This window comes from Rhodamnia argentea, chromosome 9, assembly GCF_020921035.1.
Source record: "Rhodamnia argentea isolate NSW1041297 chromosome 9, ASM2092103v1, whole genome shotgun sequence".
Classification (NCBI taxonomy): Eukaryota; Viridiplantae; Streptophyta; class Magnoliopsida; order Myrtales; family Myrtaceae; genus Rhodamnia; species Rhodamnia argentea.
The window spans coordinates 2,573,449-2,590,754 of record NC_063158.1 but is presented as its reverse complement, the minus strand read 5'-3'; the positions used below and the strand labels follow the sequence as shown (position 1 = coordinate 2,590,754).

Sequence of the window (17,306 nt, the reverse complement as noted above, 5' to 3'; positions counted from 1 at the left end):
AAATTAATTTAAATAAAAATAATATTAAAAAACATATTCAAATCAAAACGATGTCATTTTACCACATCATCGCCACGTAGGAGAGAGAAAGTACAAAAAAAAACCATATCAGTATTTTCCGTTAGTCCAATTGGACAAAGGTAACGGAATAATTCGATTGTACTTTTTGCAAGTTCTAAGGATTCAATTGCACTTTCGTGATAAGTTTTAGGACTTCTAGTTAATATACCCTTTTATAAACGGTGACAATTTTAAAAGGTAAACTATTGAAACTTCATAAATTCGGGATAAACAACAAAGGGAACAATTTTCCAAAAAATAAACTTATTAAATGGCACCCAATTCAATTTTAAACCTTTTAAATGTGCCAATTTAGTCATAAACCTTTCAATTGTGTTAATTTAGTAATAAACATTTTGAAGATTTGCCTTTAATCCAAATCTTTTGATGATTTTTCAATTTAGTCTTTATAGTCGTTTTTGCCCATAAATAGGCGACATGAATGTCGATCGATTATCGATCATTCTACATGACGTGGTTAGTGCCGACTTGAATAAATTTTTTGAATGTTTATAAACTTTTCCTTTTATTTTTTTTTTTTCCGTTTCATTTCCTTTCACCTATGGTTGGTTGACTAAAAGTGGCAACATCGGGGACGGCCATGCCACGTAAGCCAACTTACATCTACATCAACAATTGCTAGTCAAAATTGGCATGATGGAATCGGCAAATTGTTAAGATTTAGGATAAAATTGATACAATTAAAAAGTTTATGATTAAATTAAAAAAACCTCAAAATATTTAGGATTAAATTGACAAAATTAATGTGTTTGTGATTGGATTTGTCATCTTACAATATATTTAAAATTTTTTGGACAATTTTCTCCCGCTACAAAGCATACACCCCCGAAATCTTAGAGGGAAAAGTGTAAAGATTTGAAAAAAGAAGGTTGCAAAACGCATACTAGCAAAGTTTGCTGGTGGTTTTTGTAATTCTTCTTTTTCCTCTCCGCCCCACTTTAAATAGGCAAAAGTTTTGGGTCCTCCTTGAGCTTGAGACCGGAAGACACAATGACGAGTCAACTGATGCAGGACCCGCGACCAATTTACGAGCTCACTGTCAAGGTTTGTCCATCGGTTCATCACCCATCTGAGAAATTTATACCTTTTCGAGCACTCCTTGTGTTGAAAATCACCATCTTTCTTTCTTTCTTTGTCTGGCTTTTGCGAGTCTCTGAATGTTCTCCGGGCACAAACTCTTTCGCAAGTTCACTGGCTTTGTGAAGCTTCTTCTTGAACTGAACTGTTTCGATGGAGAACTTAATCATGGTGATGATAATGTTCCCTTTTGGAGGATCGGCTGATTATTGTCGGAAACATTGAAAGATTGCAACTTTGATGTGAATGGGTGATGAAAAGCTAGTTGACTCTGGGTGGCAGTAGTTGTTGAGAGCCAGAAGATACTTGATATATTCACATTTTTGTTGTCGCTGGTGAGAAACGATAACGAAGAGATCGATCTGGTGGTCAACTGAATGGCAGGAGGTTATGTCGTGCTTCTTTTCATTTTCAGATGTTTTTGCTTTCTAGCATCTGACTGAAGATAGTGTTGTTCATTCCCCCATTATATGAGAACTTAATGGAGCTGGTTCGACGATGGTTGTCTAAAGCTTGTACGTTCTTTACAAATGCAGGATGAGAAGGGAAATGATGTAAGTGTGGGTGAATATAGAGGGAAGGTGTTGCTCATTGTGAATGTGGCCTCGAAATGGTATGTACCCCATCCACCTTGTTTTTCTTCCCTTTGTTCTGTCTCATATTACCGAGTTTTTACTAAGGAGAGAAGAGAAGGGAGCGCATGGCAATTATTGTTGTCATGAACCTCTGAATTCAGAGATAATGTTAGGACAGTGTGATGCATTTAATTTGTAGAAGCGAGAAGAGACGGGAGCGCATGGTGATTGTTGCTATCATGAACCTCTGAACTCAGAGATTATGTTAGGAGATGTGATGTATTTAATTGGTAGAAGCGAGAAGAGAAGGGAGTGCATAGCGTTTGTTCTTATCATGTACCTCTGAATTCGGAGATAATGTTAGGAGATGTGATGCATTTAATAGCTTAGTTCTGTTTTACACTTAAACAGCTCACCAAATCGATATTCTCTAGATTTTCCCTGCATATATATTTGCTCAGTTCTTGTTTGGTTTTGACAGTGGATTGACTAACTCGAACTATACCGAGCTCAACCAGTTGTATGAGAGGTATAAAGATAAAGGTGAGCTCTTCAAACTCTACGTTTGAGTTCCCATCTTCCTTAGGTGACTAATCCAACAAGGCTGCAGAAGTTGGAATGTTAGAGTAATGGCTTGTCAATTATAATTTTTTGTATATAACTATATTCTGGAGTATTGTGCTGAGGATGAAAAAGAACTGCGGTTCTACGTTACTGGTTGAGTGGATCTGAGTTTGCGTCATCAACCTTTGTGGACTAACCACTCACTCTTTCCATCTTCCATTCTTTGGTTTTGAAACTGGTTGGAGACTTTCACAATGATGTCTTAACTTATAGTGCTCACTCTAGTTGTTATCGTCTTAGGGATGATCTTATTGTAAGCATAGTCTTGGTCGCCACTCTCCAACACTTTTCCACATCACTACTAGTGTTATATTTTTTTGCATGGCCTCCACTTCTGGTGCTCTGAGGATGAATGTTCATCATGTACTTCTTTTTTCCATGAGGTATTGTACTTTGTTGAGCTGGCTCTGGGCAAAAAAAACTAACCAGCAGATCTTGGAATATGAAATTTAAGCTAATATTTATGCCAGCAAGGGAAACAGGAATAGAAAGATCAATACTCATTCTGTAGCCTTTGTTTGGTCCGTCATTCTCACTTCATTGACCTAATATATGCTTTCTCTCCGACTTGCAATACTCCATTTGCAAAATATTTTTTTTGTGTTGGCTCTATTTCCTTTCCAGTTTTACTATGTACATTTCATTTGTGACAGTACTAGATGTTCAGTGGCAGAGGAATTGATTATCCTGGCCCAAAATAGAGAGAAGGTAATGCTGAGTGAGGTTGGGTTTTTCTGATAAGTGAAGTGGTGCAGGTTTGGAGGTACTGGCCTTTCCATGCAATCAGTTTGGTGAGGAGGAACCAGGAACAAACGATCAGATCAAGGAATTTGTTTGCACCCGCTTTAAGTCAGAATTTCCTATTTTCAATAAGGTGTACAAGCAACTTTTTTGTCTCTTAGTTTCTGTAAGCCTTGTTTAGACACACTGTTAAGTTACTATGGCTTGACCACTGCTAAAATGTAAATGCCTCATTATATTCAAGATGCTGCTTGAACATTTAGTTTCCTTTGTTTGCCATAATTATCATCACCAAACTTCTTGAATAGTTTCTTCCTTTTCCAAATTCTGTATTTGTGGTCTGAGGGCTGGTTCAGCAACAAGGAATTAACATGCCACTCCCTTTTCTTTTTGTTTAGATTGAAGTGAATGGGGAAAAGGCAGCACCACTATATGAGTTCCTGAAAACAGGGAAATGGGAAATGTTCAAGGATGACATTCAGTGGAACTTTGCCAAGTTCCTGGTAGATCAGAATGGGGTAATTATAAATCGTTATTACCCAACGACATCTCCTCTTACCATCGAGGTATACCTGCTTAGGAATCATTTTTTTTTTTTTCTGGTTGATGCTTAGGGATCATGTTGTCTATAATGGATCACAAGATGGTCTCCTAGATGTGCTTGAATATTGAAAAGAACATGTGCATTTACTAAACTAATGAAACAATGTCTGTTACACGCTGCAGGGGGACATAAAGAAGCTGTTGGGAATTTCGTGAAGGTCAGAAAAGGCTGGTGTGCACAGTCAATTCTCATGCGCTGTTGAGACTATGAAATGTCTATGCAGATTGTGCTAGCATTTGTATAATATGTGTGATTCTGGCCTGAGGGTGAATTCTGTAATTGACTCCAAATCTTGTACTATTAGCTCCACTGGGTGTTGTTTGATCGAATTTTTTGTCGGTTTGAACCGAATATCTAATGCATTGTGGAAACTGATGCTCTTCTCTAATTTTGTTTTGTGACTGTTAATTCAGTTCTTGTTGCAGAAGTTATGTTGAGTCGTTGCAGAAGGTAAATCTGGGTTCTGCTGCCTTGTTTTGTTTTGAGCTAGTTTGCTAGACTTCCCGAATTTCAACTGTCTCCAACTCTGTTTGCTTCTGTTTTGTTATGAGGTTCTTTGATTTTTCCGGTCTAAGATTGTAGAAGAACTAAAATTTAGCAAGTGCTTTGGACATTTTGACTAAATTTCATGGAGTTTGATGGACTACGTTTCCTAAGATAGATGACCTATTTATGCGGCATAGAAACCAACCGGGTCCATTTGACGCCATCATGCCCAAAGGCATTTCTAAGTACTTGGTTTTATAAGTTTGTTCAAATTCCGCTTGCTCGAGAGCGCTTTGTTTTCTTAAGAAGCTGTCGTAAGAATAATTGTTCAACGAGGACAGTAAGCTCAAAATTCAAGGGGTATCATGCTTCCTGGTAGAACCTCTACCTTGGAATCAAATCGCTAGGGAACCTGTTCGGAATAGGTTTCAGATTTTAAAAATTGAGAAACTTGTTTCAACGGATAGGTTTCAGTTTTTGTTTTTTTTTAATATATGTTTTTGAGCAATCTTGCAATATGCCATGGCGCCCAATAATAAGTGTATAACTTGAAATTATTAGTCTAAGTTTTCATTTTTGCCAATATTTATGATTGAGATTTTTACTTTATTAATGTTTCATATTTATTTGTATGTCTAAATATGAGTTCTGGTCACTAGATTGTAATAGCAAGTAAATAGTGGTCATTAAAAAATGTGATGATTTACTTTAATTGTTCAATTAATAATACAAGTGGAACATGGATGGATCATGAAACCGACCTTGGAAACTATAACGGGATAGGTTTCATGTTCCAAGGTATGCAAGTTAGATTTTTTTTTTTTTTATGCAAGTTAAATTTCAGGTTCCAAAAAATGATGAACCTGTTCCGATGAAATAAGTTTCAGGTTTCACCTCCTAGGTTCTAAGTGAAACTTGTATGTAACCCAGAACCGATGACCTCTACAAAATTCAATGGCGTGAACTCTTCTCTAACCGTATAGCCCATGTACTTTTTAAGCTAAGATTGAGACAATAATTCCACTTAATGCCATGTCTCACTGTTGATCTTATATATGTCCTCACAGGTAGTGCCAATTGAGTTGCAGAAATAATTGCAGACAGTTGTTCTTGAACTCAGAAGAGATGGTAAGATAAAAATGAACTCATAAACCATCCATTCAAGTCTTCAAACACATCGATTCCTTTTGTGTTTCAGCTACAATTAGCCGCACATCATTTTATCCAGTACATAATGATTGATAGGCAAATCTTGCTTCCTTGAGTTCTACATTGGAAATTTGGAAAGAGAACTTTCTAATTCTTCCTCACAAGCTCTTTGGTATTAGTTCAGGGACCAATCTTCAGAAATGTCATCAGTCCTCAGACAGAAGATCTCCATCCACCCCCAGTAGCCCCCAGGGATGCCCAAAGCGTTCCACACTGCTCTCGACGCATCAGCCATATATTTTGGTATGTGGGCACGGTCGCTGGAAATCATGAGCCGTGTCGCACCCCATTGTCGAGTCGCACTCATTGACCACCTTTGCCTTCACGCTCCTCCCGTTGCCATGGATAGTTATCTCCCCGTCTCATCTTTTCTCATTGTTGAACCACCCTGTCGGTAACGCCACTACGGGCGTGTGCTCAGGATGGTACTCGTTGTCACACAAGGCGCGCCCAATTTCCTACCCTCCTCGAAGCTGTTAATGTTGAATATTGCCTTGGTGCGTCTCTTCACGGTGAGCGAGCATCTGTAAGCCGTGTAAAACTCGCCTTTCTAGCAGCATGCAGCACTGTCATCGGTGTAGCATTTGCCCTGAGTCCCTCGGACCTTGCCACTAGGCCGGCATACTTGAGCCTCGGCAATCACTGAAGCGACCACCAAGGCGAGGACGAAGATCAATACATGAGAGAGAGTTGAATGGAGAAGCTTCATTTCTTGATGTATGGAGTTTTCACTACCCTTGGTTTCTTTAAGAGAGAGAATCCAGTTGTTCGTGTAGATAAAATTCACAGACATGTTGACCTCATGGTGGGTTTTATGGGCAATTGGTTGATGATGATGATGAAATCTAGGGAGTCATACCTTGACCTCATCGACCTCTTTCAACGAGCTTGGGAATCTCAAAACGGCCACTGGCCAGCTAAATTGTGAATCTCTTGAATTTCAGCCGTGGATTCTAGGCGGGGGTCACAAAATTCCGGCAGCCGCGATTCGGTTAGTCCATCTGGACTGAGTCCATACAAGTATTTCTCCGCCATATGGACCGACCCAAATGAGTCGTTGATGCCACGATCTCTAGATGATGATACGAGGTTTATGTAGGGGTCATCACATTGATGGTTGAGATTCACCCTATACACAAAGGCTGCCCATTTTCATGCAAATGAATTCGAACAGTTCATTGAGCAAACCGGCAAAGCAATGTTTTGCAAGATCTACCACTCCCAAAACAGCTGATGAGTAGCTGTTTTGGAATGTCTTATGCAAAAAAATCAAAGAAACGTCCATTTAGCCATGCTCTGTCATTTTAAAAGGTTCCTCAGAAAATCAAATCCATTGCACTTTGAACAATTTAGAACATGTTTTCATAAAATGGACCACCGGTCAACTGTGTCAGAGGTAGCTGGTGGCGAAACATAATTCCAACATTAGTAGGTGATTTTGTGAACTTGTGGTGACTGACTATGTGAGTCAAACCACGGTAGAGGCAAGTGGCAATGGTCAGAAGCTAAGTGACTTTCTTGTTGACCAGTGTTTAGGATTCCATAGAACTAAATAGAAGTTTTAAGCTGGTTGGTATGAAAATTTCGCTGCAGACAACTTTGAAATTGTAGAGGAGAGGCATCGAAACGCTTCGAAGCTTGTAATGGAGCCTAGTAGGAGCCAGGCTCTTGTGCATTTATGAAAAGACAAAACCATCAAGGAATTTGTTTGCACCCGCTTTAAGTCGGAAATTTACATCTTCGATAAGGTCTACGAGCAACTCTGGTATCTTACTGTCAGTATAGCCTTGTTTAGACATACTTTCAAGTTACAATGGTTTGACCCCTGCTAAGATGTAAATACCCCATCATATTCCAATGCAGCTTGAACACTTCGTTTCTGTTTGTTCTCATAATCATCATGACCAAACCTCTTGAACAGTTGCTTCCTTTTCCAAATTCTACATTTGTGGTCTGAGGGCTGTTTCACAACGTGGAATTGACATTTGACTTCCTTTTCTCTTTGTTAGATCGAAGTGAATAGGGAAAAGGCAGCGCCACTATATAAGTTCCTGAAATAAGGGAAATGGGCAATCTTCAAGGATGAAATTCAGTGGGACTTTGCCAAGTTCCTGGTAGGAATTCCTCATCCCATTGAGGTAGGAACTTTGCTTTGCTTTCTACCATGAATTCCTGCCAAGTTCCTGGTAGAAAAGAATTCTTAAGGATCATGAATTCCTGCCAAGTTCCTAATTATAGATTGTTATTACCCCACACCATCTCCTCTTACCAATGAGGTATACCTGCTTAGGGATCATGTTCGCTTCCGTTAGATGCTTAAGGATCACGTTGTTTATAACAATAATTTGCAAGACGGTCTCCTAGATATGCTTGAATCACGAGAAACATTAATGTCCATTTATTGAACTAACGGAACAATGTTCGTGACATGCTGCCAGGGGGCATAAGAAGCTGTTGGGAATTTCATGAAGGTGACACAAAAGGCCAGAAAGCAGAGTCAATTCTCAGTCTCTGTCGAGATTAACAAAATACTTATGCAGATGGTGATAACATGAGTATAAATGTGTGATTCTGGCCTCTGGGTGGCTTCTGTAATTGACCAGATCTTGTACTTTTAGCCCCACTTGGCACTGTTCACTCAAACTTTTGTTGGTTTGAACTGAATATGGAATGCATTGTGAAAGTTGATGCTCCTCTAATGTCGTCCATTATGAACAATTCACTTCATTTTGCAGAAGATAAACCGAGTCATTCTTTCAACAAAGGACCGCACTCAATTTGGGTTTCTGCTGCTTGATTTTGTTTGCTCCCCTGTTTGTCTTCCCTCTATTTTCACCAGGATTAGTTTGCCAGACGTCCCAAATTCAACTGTCTATGGCTGTGTTTTGCCTTTATCTGGTCCATGACCTTTTTGGCTATTACACTCAGATTATAGAAAAAGATCTAAAATGTAGCAATTGCTTTATACATTTGACTGAATTTCATAGAGTTTGACGTGTTACGTGTCCTGCGATCTGAGATGACCTACCTATGCAGCTTAAAACCCGACCTGTCCATTTGACACTGTCATCGTGCCCAAAGGCTTCAAAGTACTTGGCTGTATGAGTTTGTTCACAGTCCACTTGCTCGAAAACTCTGTTTTCTTAAGAAGCTACAGGAAAAATGATTTTTCAGTGAGGAGGGTGAGCTCAAAGTTCAGGGAAGAAGACAGAGAAGAAAGAAAAAGCAAATCCTGAACCTTGAATTTCTAGTTTGATCTCTTATCCAACCGTTCAGCTCATCTTGCTTTATAAGCTGAAATTGACATAACAATTCCACTTAATGCCACGTCTCCCACTTCAAACGCATCGATTATTATGCTTGTTTCAACTACATGATGATAGATGGGCAAGTCTTATTTCTTTGATCTTCATTGAGGAAATTTGGAAAGAACTTGCTAGTCCTTCTTAGAAACTCTTTGGTATCAGTTCATGGACCAGCCGTCAGAAATGCCATCAGTCCTCAGACCAGAAGATCTCCATCTCCCCCCAATCGCTCTCGGGAACGCCTAAAGCCTTCCACACCACTTTCGAAGCATCGACAATGTTGTTCGGGCACGGTGGCTGGAAATCATGATCCTTGTCGCACCCCGTCGTTGAGTCACGCTCATCGACCACCTTTGCCTTCACGCTCCTCCTGTTGACATGGATAGTTATCTCCTTGTGGCATCTCTTCCCATCATGATACCACCCGGTCGATAACGCCACAACAGGCGTGCTGTCACAATGGAACTGGTTGTTGCACTCGGAAGGCGCGTCCCCATCCCCGCCCTTCTCGAAGCTGTTTAGGGTCAATGTCGCCTTGGTGCGTCCCGTCATTGGGGGCGAGCATCTGTAAGTTGGGTAAAACTCGCCACTCTTGCAGCAATCGGAGCCGTGAGCAGTGTCGCGCTTGCCCCGAGTCCCTCGGAGCTTACCGCTATGCCTGCATGCTTGAGCCTCCGCAGCAGCTGCCGAAGCTACCACGATGGCAAGGACAGATATCAATACATGAGAGAGAGCTGGATGGAGAAGCTTCATTTCTTGATGTATCGAGTTCTCACTTCCTTCGGTCGCTCGAGGTCGATTTTGAGAGGTACATATATAGGGTATAAGTGCGAGGGATCTTCGTACGGCCCGGAATCTTGTCTGAAACAAAGTGCTCGAGAGGATGAGCAGCTGGAATCTGGGAAAGATCATACCTTGATCTCATTGACCTCTTTCAACGTTGGAACCTCAAATGGCGACTAGCCAGCCAAATGGCGAATATCGTGAATCTCCACCGTGGGTTCTAGTCGTCGTTCACAACATACCGACGTCTTGTGTTTCAAGTAGTCCATGTGGACCGGACTCAGTGTTAACTATGTCAGTCAATCCACGGTAGAGGTGAGTGGCAATAGTCAGAAGCTAGGTGACTCTCCTTCAATATCGGTGCTCAGCTCCATTAGAACTTACGAAAGTTTGACGCCCGGCCAGCTAAAAATCTCGCTGCGGACAACTTCGAATTTAGAGGATAAGGCATCGAACGCCACAAAGTTTCGCCATGAAGGACAGGTCGCAGAGAGTGTATACTTCTGCTACCAAACACGGATTTGGCACAAAGTACTCCCATAAAAGAGGTGATCTAGCCACACCTTCCAGTACGGCTACCTGGTCAGGACTTCACTCTAGTCTGAAATGGAGCCTCCCTCTTATGAAGACAAAACCATCATCCACAAAAAATGAGAATGTGTTCCCTTGCTAGCTTCTCAACTATGCGAATGCACGATTAGAAAAATGCTTCTCCGCAATTGCCAAAAAACACGATAAAGATGCTTATTACGATTCATAATGCAACCGGTCATGATCCACAATGAGCAATCAGATCTTAGCAGGAATTTGCAGACAATCTTCAGCCAAAGTGGGCATAGATCAGACATCTACGCAGATTCAACCATAAAGAGAGAAGCAAAAGGAAGACTCAAGGGAAGAGTTTATCAAAAGAAACGTTGATGCAGATTAGCATTTTAAACAAGAAACTCTACCCTCAAAGACACAACATAGCTCCTTGACATGAAAATGGACCTTGTCACTAGAATAAGTTAGCAATAATCCATCAGCCTCCAACGTAATATCAAGGCAAATTCTACATTCTATGATCTAGATATTTCGGTTCAATATACAACAACACATATATACAAAATCTGATATGTGTCTGTTGCAGCAAGGCGTCAATTCGTCAACCACGGGTCAAGTCAATGCCGGTTTGTAAGCTCTTCAAATCAAGCTGTCGTGAGCCGGGCCAAATGCCTACCGGGGATGGAGTGTAGCTTTGATTAGGAGCATTGCTCAGGACTATAGCTTTATTATCAGCAATCTTAGGTTTAGTGTCCTCATCGACTGCATGAGCAGCCACCTCTTTGTTCTTTGGCTTAGAATTGCCATATACAAAACTGCACACCACAACCTGCACCAAGTAATGTCCATAAGTTTTTGGACCAGTACAAAGTCTAGGGTCTCGTAGAAGCAATTCACGCATGCAAGTATGAACTCCTTCCACTTTTCATATTCAAAACACTGCATTGAAATGGCAAAACATAAGGCCACAAAAAGCTTATGGACAAACATGTATTTGAAGAGGGAGACAGTCACGTGAAGCACTTTGTATGAGTTCTTTAGAAAACAGACTGGTAAACCGTTAGTCCATGCATGAGGTGTGTAAAAGTACCAAAACAGCGTACAACTCTTACATGGATTAGCTGCATTCCAACAATTTTTACACTGGTAACAAACAGAAAGATGACATGTCATTATGGATGGGGGGACCCATAAAAATAGGATTGCCACCACTTGAAAAGGTAATAGACATGAATTAGCTTGCCTGACTTATTGCAATACTCGATTTCAGTGATTGCTGGATAAGCACAACCCACAATCCAGCACAAAGAAAATTCTTTATATCCAAGAGCTAGACTTCTCATCATAGAGGCACAAAAACTAGAAGATTTTTTATTATTTATATTCAAGAGCTAAAGCTTTTCATCATATTGAGGCACAAAATTAGAAGAATTTAATTTCAAGAGCTAGAGCTTCTCATCAGTTGTAAGAAAATTATGGAAGAATTCAACAGCATGAGAAATACTGCCCAGTTATAATAACAAAGAAGTGAATCGTTTGCCTGCTATCCAGAAATTAGAGCAGGGAGACCTTTCAAGCAGACATTAATTGTAAGAAATTGCTTACTGTGCACCAAAGTTGTTAAAAACAGGATCCTAGATAGAATCAAGGGAGGAGTCTGTGGGATCTGAATGTCTGATCCAGATTGGGATTCCATCGAAAAAGCTAGGCGGAAGCTAAAAAATGCAGATATTAACAGATAGTTTCCATGAAAATTCAAGTATCAAATAACCTTACTAAAGACACAGATTTCAGCAGCTGAAGCGCGGCATATATTTTTTTTTTTTTTTTTGGGGGAGGGGAGGGACCATGGGACACCATTTGATGACGAAGGAAACTCTCATTACATAGTTCACAAGTAGAACAAGTATCCTAAGTAGAGGCGAAGCTGTGATATATGTGAATTACCTGAACCAGGCTAGCTGCAACAAGCATCCCAACACTGCCACCGACGACATGCCCATCAGGACTCGAAAGTGAAACGCTTATTCCACCAGTGCGGTTGCGGGGTCCACCGTCTTCAGCAACTAAATAAGATCCCGACAAGCATAATATCTCAAAGCGGCCCTAGACAAGCAAACTTAACCAAGTAAGTCTTTTTGCTCTTCCTTCAAGGATTGTAGAAGGAATGACACCAAGCTTGTAACATGATCTAAAAAGTATGAGAACTCGCATAAATTGGTAAAGATAAGCATTTGCATTCCTAAAATCATAATAAGTATTAGTTATCTCCAGAACAGAGAGATCATTCTCAACCTGAAACCAGCAAGGAACAGTACAGTTTGCAGCCAGTATACCTCACTTGGCAAATGTTCCTCTTAAATTAAACTCATCAAGAAGCAACCACATGACAAGAACTAGACTTCCAACCCAGTGAAATCAACCTCAATTGACATCCGCATATTAGCCACTGTCAATGAACAAGGAAGCTCACAATAACCTCTGTAGGCCCATGTTCCTTCCAGTAAGTGGGTGAAGTCCACCAATATCTAATCAACAATGCCATGATGCAGCCTATTTGGGCGCATGCATCAAAACCTTTGCTGCATCTAGGATCACAAGTGGAACATGAAGCAGAGATATGGAAGGCAGCAAGCTCCGCAACAAAAGCAAAGCGTGACCCTTACTCACCTCTTTCTAGGAACCGTATTAGTGAATGAGCAGTAAAACTACACCATACATTCAACATATATATGCCAAATTGCACCAACAACTACCAAGGAAACCAGTAACACTGCTACTAATAAATAAAAGCCCATTATTCCCCTATTATACTAAGTACCGTCCTCATGATTGCCAACAAGGCTACAGCCTAACAATATCACTTGCAGACCTGAGAAAATTCTACATCACTTTGATTTTTACAACATATCTCTTTGTTCATTGCTTGCTCCCCTTCATCACCAACTGCATATGTAATGGTGTTTGCTTCTATTGCACTAATAACAACCAATCATATGCCATATCGAATTTTACATCTACACCAATCATAAGTCACGACCATACTCATTTTTCCTTCTTAATGGAAATTCCAATCGACTCTTGCCAGCAATTATTTGTCTTTCTTCTGTTAATTTATTCTTTTACCACGCCAACTAGCATCACACCATTAGTTGTATCATAGATTTACTTAAGTCAATAGTTTTGTAGCATATAATTCGATTATATACTTCACCGCATTTCTGTACTGATTGGAAGCACTAGCAAAGCCTGATGAAGAATTAAAGAAACAAATTGATGGAGAAGTGTTTGCATCAAGTTCCAAGACCAAGTGGAGTTATAATTGAGTCTGACTGAGTTTAAGAAGCAACCTTCGGTATTCCCTTACAGCAAAAGTAACTTTACAAATCCCAAAAAAAAAAAAGGACATAGAAAGACTTCAAAGAATGCTTCAACCTCAAATGTGATAGTTTCACCAGTAGACGCAGGCAGCCGTAGAGTTACAGCAGAAACTGTACCACTCCCTGATAATATGCATACAGCTCTTGGCCTTTGCTGGGCGAAAGATAATATCTTGGCAGCAACATCCTGCATTGTCAAATACAACAGTAACCATTATAACAGAAAATTTCAAGCACGATACGCATTAGCCAGCCATGATAAGTGGACTCTGGCCCATCACCAGAAAGCTATGAAAATTATATCTTATTTTAATAGGAAAAAGGAATGAAGTTCCTTTCAGCATATATGAAAAGACACCTAGAAGTAAGACCAAGAGGTGAATTAAGTATCCTTTCCCTACTTATTAGAGAAAAACGAAAACTGCAGACCACACTATACATGGACAAGTACAAGTTTATTGAACCAGTGCATATCGGGTGCATTCAAGTTTCTTCTTGCAAATAGACCACCTAAGCACATGCAATTCTGAGAAAAGCTGAAATGCTCATCCATCAAAGCCAACATCCCAATCGCACAGATCATACAACCATCCATGTCCGAAAACCTCTACTATTTCATCATGGCTGAAACAGATCTAACATCAAGGCTCCATTTGTTTCATGGATAATGACTTATTTAGAAAATATTTTCCTGAAAATGATCACTTTTTTCACTTACAAAATGAACGAATAAAAACTATATTCACCATTCACAAAAATATTTAGAGTTAAATTGTTGTTTATAATGAAAACAACTGTTATTGACTAATTATTTCAAGCAAACCAAGCAATCATTTTTAGGAAAATATCTTCCAAATCATTCATTTTTCATGAAACAAATGGAGCACAAATCACATCCGGCTAATTTCAAACGTCAATTAACTTAGCCATGGGAAAGTGATTCTCATCATTTAGTATGCTATGCTCTTCAATATCTTCTAATTCTAACAGCTTTTGTGAATAACCAAGCGAAAAACATGGCATGCATCTCAAACTCTTTACATTCTTACATAGATAAATGATTTATTCATGTGCTTTTCACTGCAAATTAACTCTCATGAATTAAGAAAAATGGAACATACCTCCCCTGGTCCAACGGTGATCACATGTGGGGCAAAAGCAATTCCAGCTGAACTGTTCATCCATTCACCTAGCAAAGAACAATTTTACCATTTTAATGTGCTTAATGACCCCATAATCCAATCACAATGGGTACACCAGAGAAGAAATATGTAAAAGTTGACCCAGATGTTGTAACAGCAACAAGCCTCACATGTGACAAACAAGTGACGAATCATCAATTGATGGTAGTTATTCTAGCACGTTTTGTAAATTTATTCAGTCATGAATAAGACATAAGTCAAAAGAATCATGAGCTTTAAGTTGATGAAATGTCAAAATGACGAATAAGAATCCACATTAAAATGTTATTTCGTTGGCACTACCAAATTTAGCACACCAACAACGCATTGCTTAGATTAAAACTATCAGGCGCCAGTGACTTCTTTCTACCAAATAACAAGATCAACCTACTTCTTTCTAATTAAGTCAAGCCCACTACATGCATCAACTTACAACATTGAGCCCTAATTAGCCATCATCGTTGCACGTTGAAAATATAAAGTCTCGTTAAAATCAATGAACATTGCATTTTCCTATAACAGCTATATCAACCATACAAAAACCACTCATATGGACAATAAAAACAACAACATACGAAGAACAAGTAACAGAATTGAGTTAAAAAAACCTTACCAGTTGCAGCTAACCGTTGCTTCCGCCCACTTCCAGGTGGCCTTCCCCGGGCCCGTTTCTGAGATTCTGTAATTGACCCAGAAGAAGCATTTGAAGGTGTAGCAGACATAGACAAAAGCCCCAAAGGAACCTTCCCATCAGGCCCATATTTCCGAGGCCTCCCTCTCTTTTTCTTTACCGGCTCACTCGGTGGCATTGCAGAGGACATTGCCACATTGATGCCATGAGAGAAATTGGCATTGGATGGTTCAGCTACATATACCGGTCCGCCTAAGCTGGACCGGACATTGGACTGAGCCTGAACATGAGGATTCGCCAATGCTCTAAAAACTGGCGGGGCATTCAACCCACTGGCTTCTGCTCCACTTAATGCCACCCCTCTGTGTATGAAATATTGAGCTGACCCACCAGACATAGCCATGGCTTCTCTCCCATCCATGCATTTACAATGACTAAAGCTAGTGTCTTTACCTCCTTTGAACTTAATTAATAAAAAAAAATAATAGATAACTTGGACCGACGCAGAATGCTAACAGATCCACACCTAATTTCACTAGCTCAAGTCAAGATCATACGGCCAAGAGTGTTACAAAGACAGTGAATCTCCGACCAGCAAAAGCTAAAAAAGTACAGGAACCCCTCGACGAAAAGAGAAATTGACAACCAGAGACAGAGAAATCCGAGTTCTATCAGGGATCTCCCCAAAACAAACCTAGCAACACAAGGTCTAACGACAGCCCTACCGATGCAATGCGCAATTTTCAGGTCAAAACAAGAATCCAACCTCCACCCACAAAACCTAAAGAACAGATTCAGCTGAAAGGCTCCATCTTTCCGCCGTCAGAGACGCAAAGCAGACCTCGTCGAGACGAAATGCTCCCGCACGCGAGCAACCAGAGAGCACCTAAACTTCTCGGGAGCCCGCAGATACCCTCTAAAACCGAAACCCTAGATTTCTCAAATCTGAAGAGGCAACACAAGGAGGAGGGGAGGGAAAAAAAATGCGGGGAGGTGAGAGGAGAGGAGAGACAAACCAAGAAAAAAAAAGGGTTAAAAGGGAAAAAGGTAAAGGCGAGGACTTTGAAGGCAGATTGAATTGAATATGTGAGCTTAAAGGCGTGCAAAGTGTGGGGGAGCTCAACCCCAAGCAGAAGAGAGAGAGAGAGAGAGAGAGAGATAGTGTGTGAAGTGAAGAGAGAGTGAAGAAGACCCTCTTTCTCTCTTGCCTTTGCCTTGCTTTATTTCTCTCTTTTTTCCCTGATTTCTTTATTTGGTGATTTGGTTTTTGATTAGCAGAGAGAGAGAGAGAGAGAGAGAGCAGGGAGGGGGGTTGGGCTTGGTTGGGGGGAAGAAGTAGAAGTCAGACTCAGAAGAGCGTGCTGTACCGGACTTACCCTTGTATGACAAGAAGAGAAACGAAGCGATCCCCCTCTCTCTCTCTCTCTCTCTCTCTCTCTCTTTCTCTCGTATTACATCCCATGTCCCCACCAAAGTACCCAATGTCCCACTTCACGTGTCCCTATCGCAGTTCGACGTTTTCTTGATAAGAGAAAAAAAATTCATCGACCCCCCCCTCTCTCTCTCTCTCTCTCTCTTGTCTTTCTTCCTAGGGTTTGAATTTGCGTCCATTTTCCACCGGACAAGTGACGGAATTTCAAGAACGCTGACCCACCACCACCTCCTCGGTTTCTCATGAACAGGACGAGGAGGACGAGGAGGAGGTCCGGAGCTCGATTCTGGAGAGGGAACGCTGCCAGTCCAATACGTGTGGACCGTCGGATATTATAAAGATTCACGTGAGGTCACGTTATTTAACGGTTCAGATGGGTTTAGGCATACGCAACCTCAATGGACCTGGATAAATTTTTCGTTTTTAGAGAGTTCGCCCTCGACGTAGAGAATATTAACCAATTTACCTCGATATTAATAAGACTTTCAAAATTTAGCCAAAAAAAAAAGGGGGTAATTGCTCAACACCCCTCTTAGTTTTGGCATAGCACGTAGATTTGGAATTTTCTACATATATATTTTTGGGATTTCACTCTCCTCGGAACAAATTCAATTTCAAATGACATCAAAAGAACTCGTTTATATCAAATTT

At 40.4% G+C, this 17,306-nt stretch overlaps 3 protein-coding genes across 3 annotated transcripts; 1 reads left to right on the top strand and 2 right to left on the bottom strand.

The window, feature by feature from the left end:
• Window positions 1–963: 963 nt before the first annotated feature.
• Window positions 964–4,069, top strand: LOC115732686 (probable glutathione peroxidase 8). The gene is made up of 6 exons (XM_048285774.1): window positions 964–1,125; window positions 1,695–1,771; window positions 2,215–2,276; window positions 3,113–3,231; window positions 3,497–3,664; window positions 3,825–4,069. Exons 1-6 carry the CDS (start codon window positions 1,072–1,074, stop codon window positions 3,855–3,857), a joined length of 513 nt encoding a protein of 170 aa, XP_048141731.1. The 5' UTR covers window positions 964–1,071; the 3' UTR covers window positions 3,858–4,069.
• A 4,586-nt stretch (window positions 4,070–8,655) lies between these two features.
• On the bottom strand, window positions 8,656–9,516 carry LOC115732464 (kiwellin-1-like). The gene has a single exon (XM_030663106.2). It carries the CDS (start codon window positions 9,453–9,455, stop codon window positions 8,892–8,894), a length of 564 nt encoding a protein of 187 aa, XP_030518966.2. The 5' UTR covers window positions 9,456–9,516; the 3' UTR covers window positions 8,656–8,891.
• An 873-nt stretch (window positions 9,517–10,389) lies between these two features.
• On the bottom strand, window positions 10,390–16,458 carry LOC115756094 (AT-hook motif nuclear-localized protein 5). Its single transcript, XM_030695774.2, has 5 exons — window positions 15,206–16,458; window positions 14,533–14,600; window positions 13,467–13,598; window positions 11,979–12,137; window positions 10,390–10,860 (listed from the first exon to the last, which is right to left on the bottom strand). Exons 1-5 carry the CDS (start codon window positions 15,642–15,644, stop codon window positions 10,633–10,635), a joined length of 1,026 nt encoding a protein of 341 aa, XP_030551634.2. The 5' UTR covers window positions 15,645–16,458; the 3' UTR covers window positions 10,390–10,632.
• Between the last annotated feature and the right edge of the window lie 848 nt (window positions 16,459–17,306).

Excerpts from the sequence above, each read along its gene's own strand:
- LOC115732686 (XM_048285774.1), top strand. The coding sequence starts at position 1,072 with ATGACGAGTCAACTGATGCAGGACCCGCGACCAATTTACGAGCTCACT. Across the intron at positions 1,126-1,694 it reads TTTACGAGCTCACTGTCAAG|GATGAGAAGGGAAATGATGT; the intron begins GTTTGTCCATCG and ends TTACAAATGCAG. Across the intron at positions 3,232-3,496 it reads AATTTCCTATTTTCAATAAG|ATTGAAGTGAATGGGGAAAA; the intron begins GTGTACAAGCAA and ends CTTTTTGTTTAG.
- LOC115732464 (XM_030663106.2), bottom strand. The coding sequence starts at position 9,455 with ATGAAGCTTCTCCATCCAGCTCTCTCTCATGTATTGATATCTGTCCTT.
- LOC115756094 (XM_030695774.2), bottom strand. The coding sequence starts at position 15,644 with ATGGATGGGAGAGAAGCCATGGCTATGTCTGGTGGGTCAGCTCAATAT. Across the intron at positions 13,599-14,532 it reads TCACCGTTGGACCAGGGGAG|GATGTTGCTGCCAAGATATT; the intron begins GTATGTTCCATT and ends TTGACAATGCAG. Across the intron at positions 12,138-13,466 it reads GTGAAACTATCACATTTGAG|GGCCGCTTTGAGATATTATG; the intron begins GTTGAAGCATTC and ends TTGCTTGTCTAG.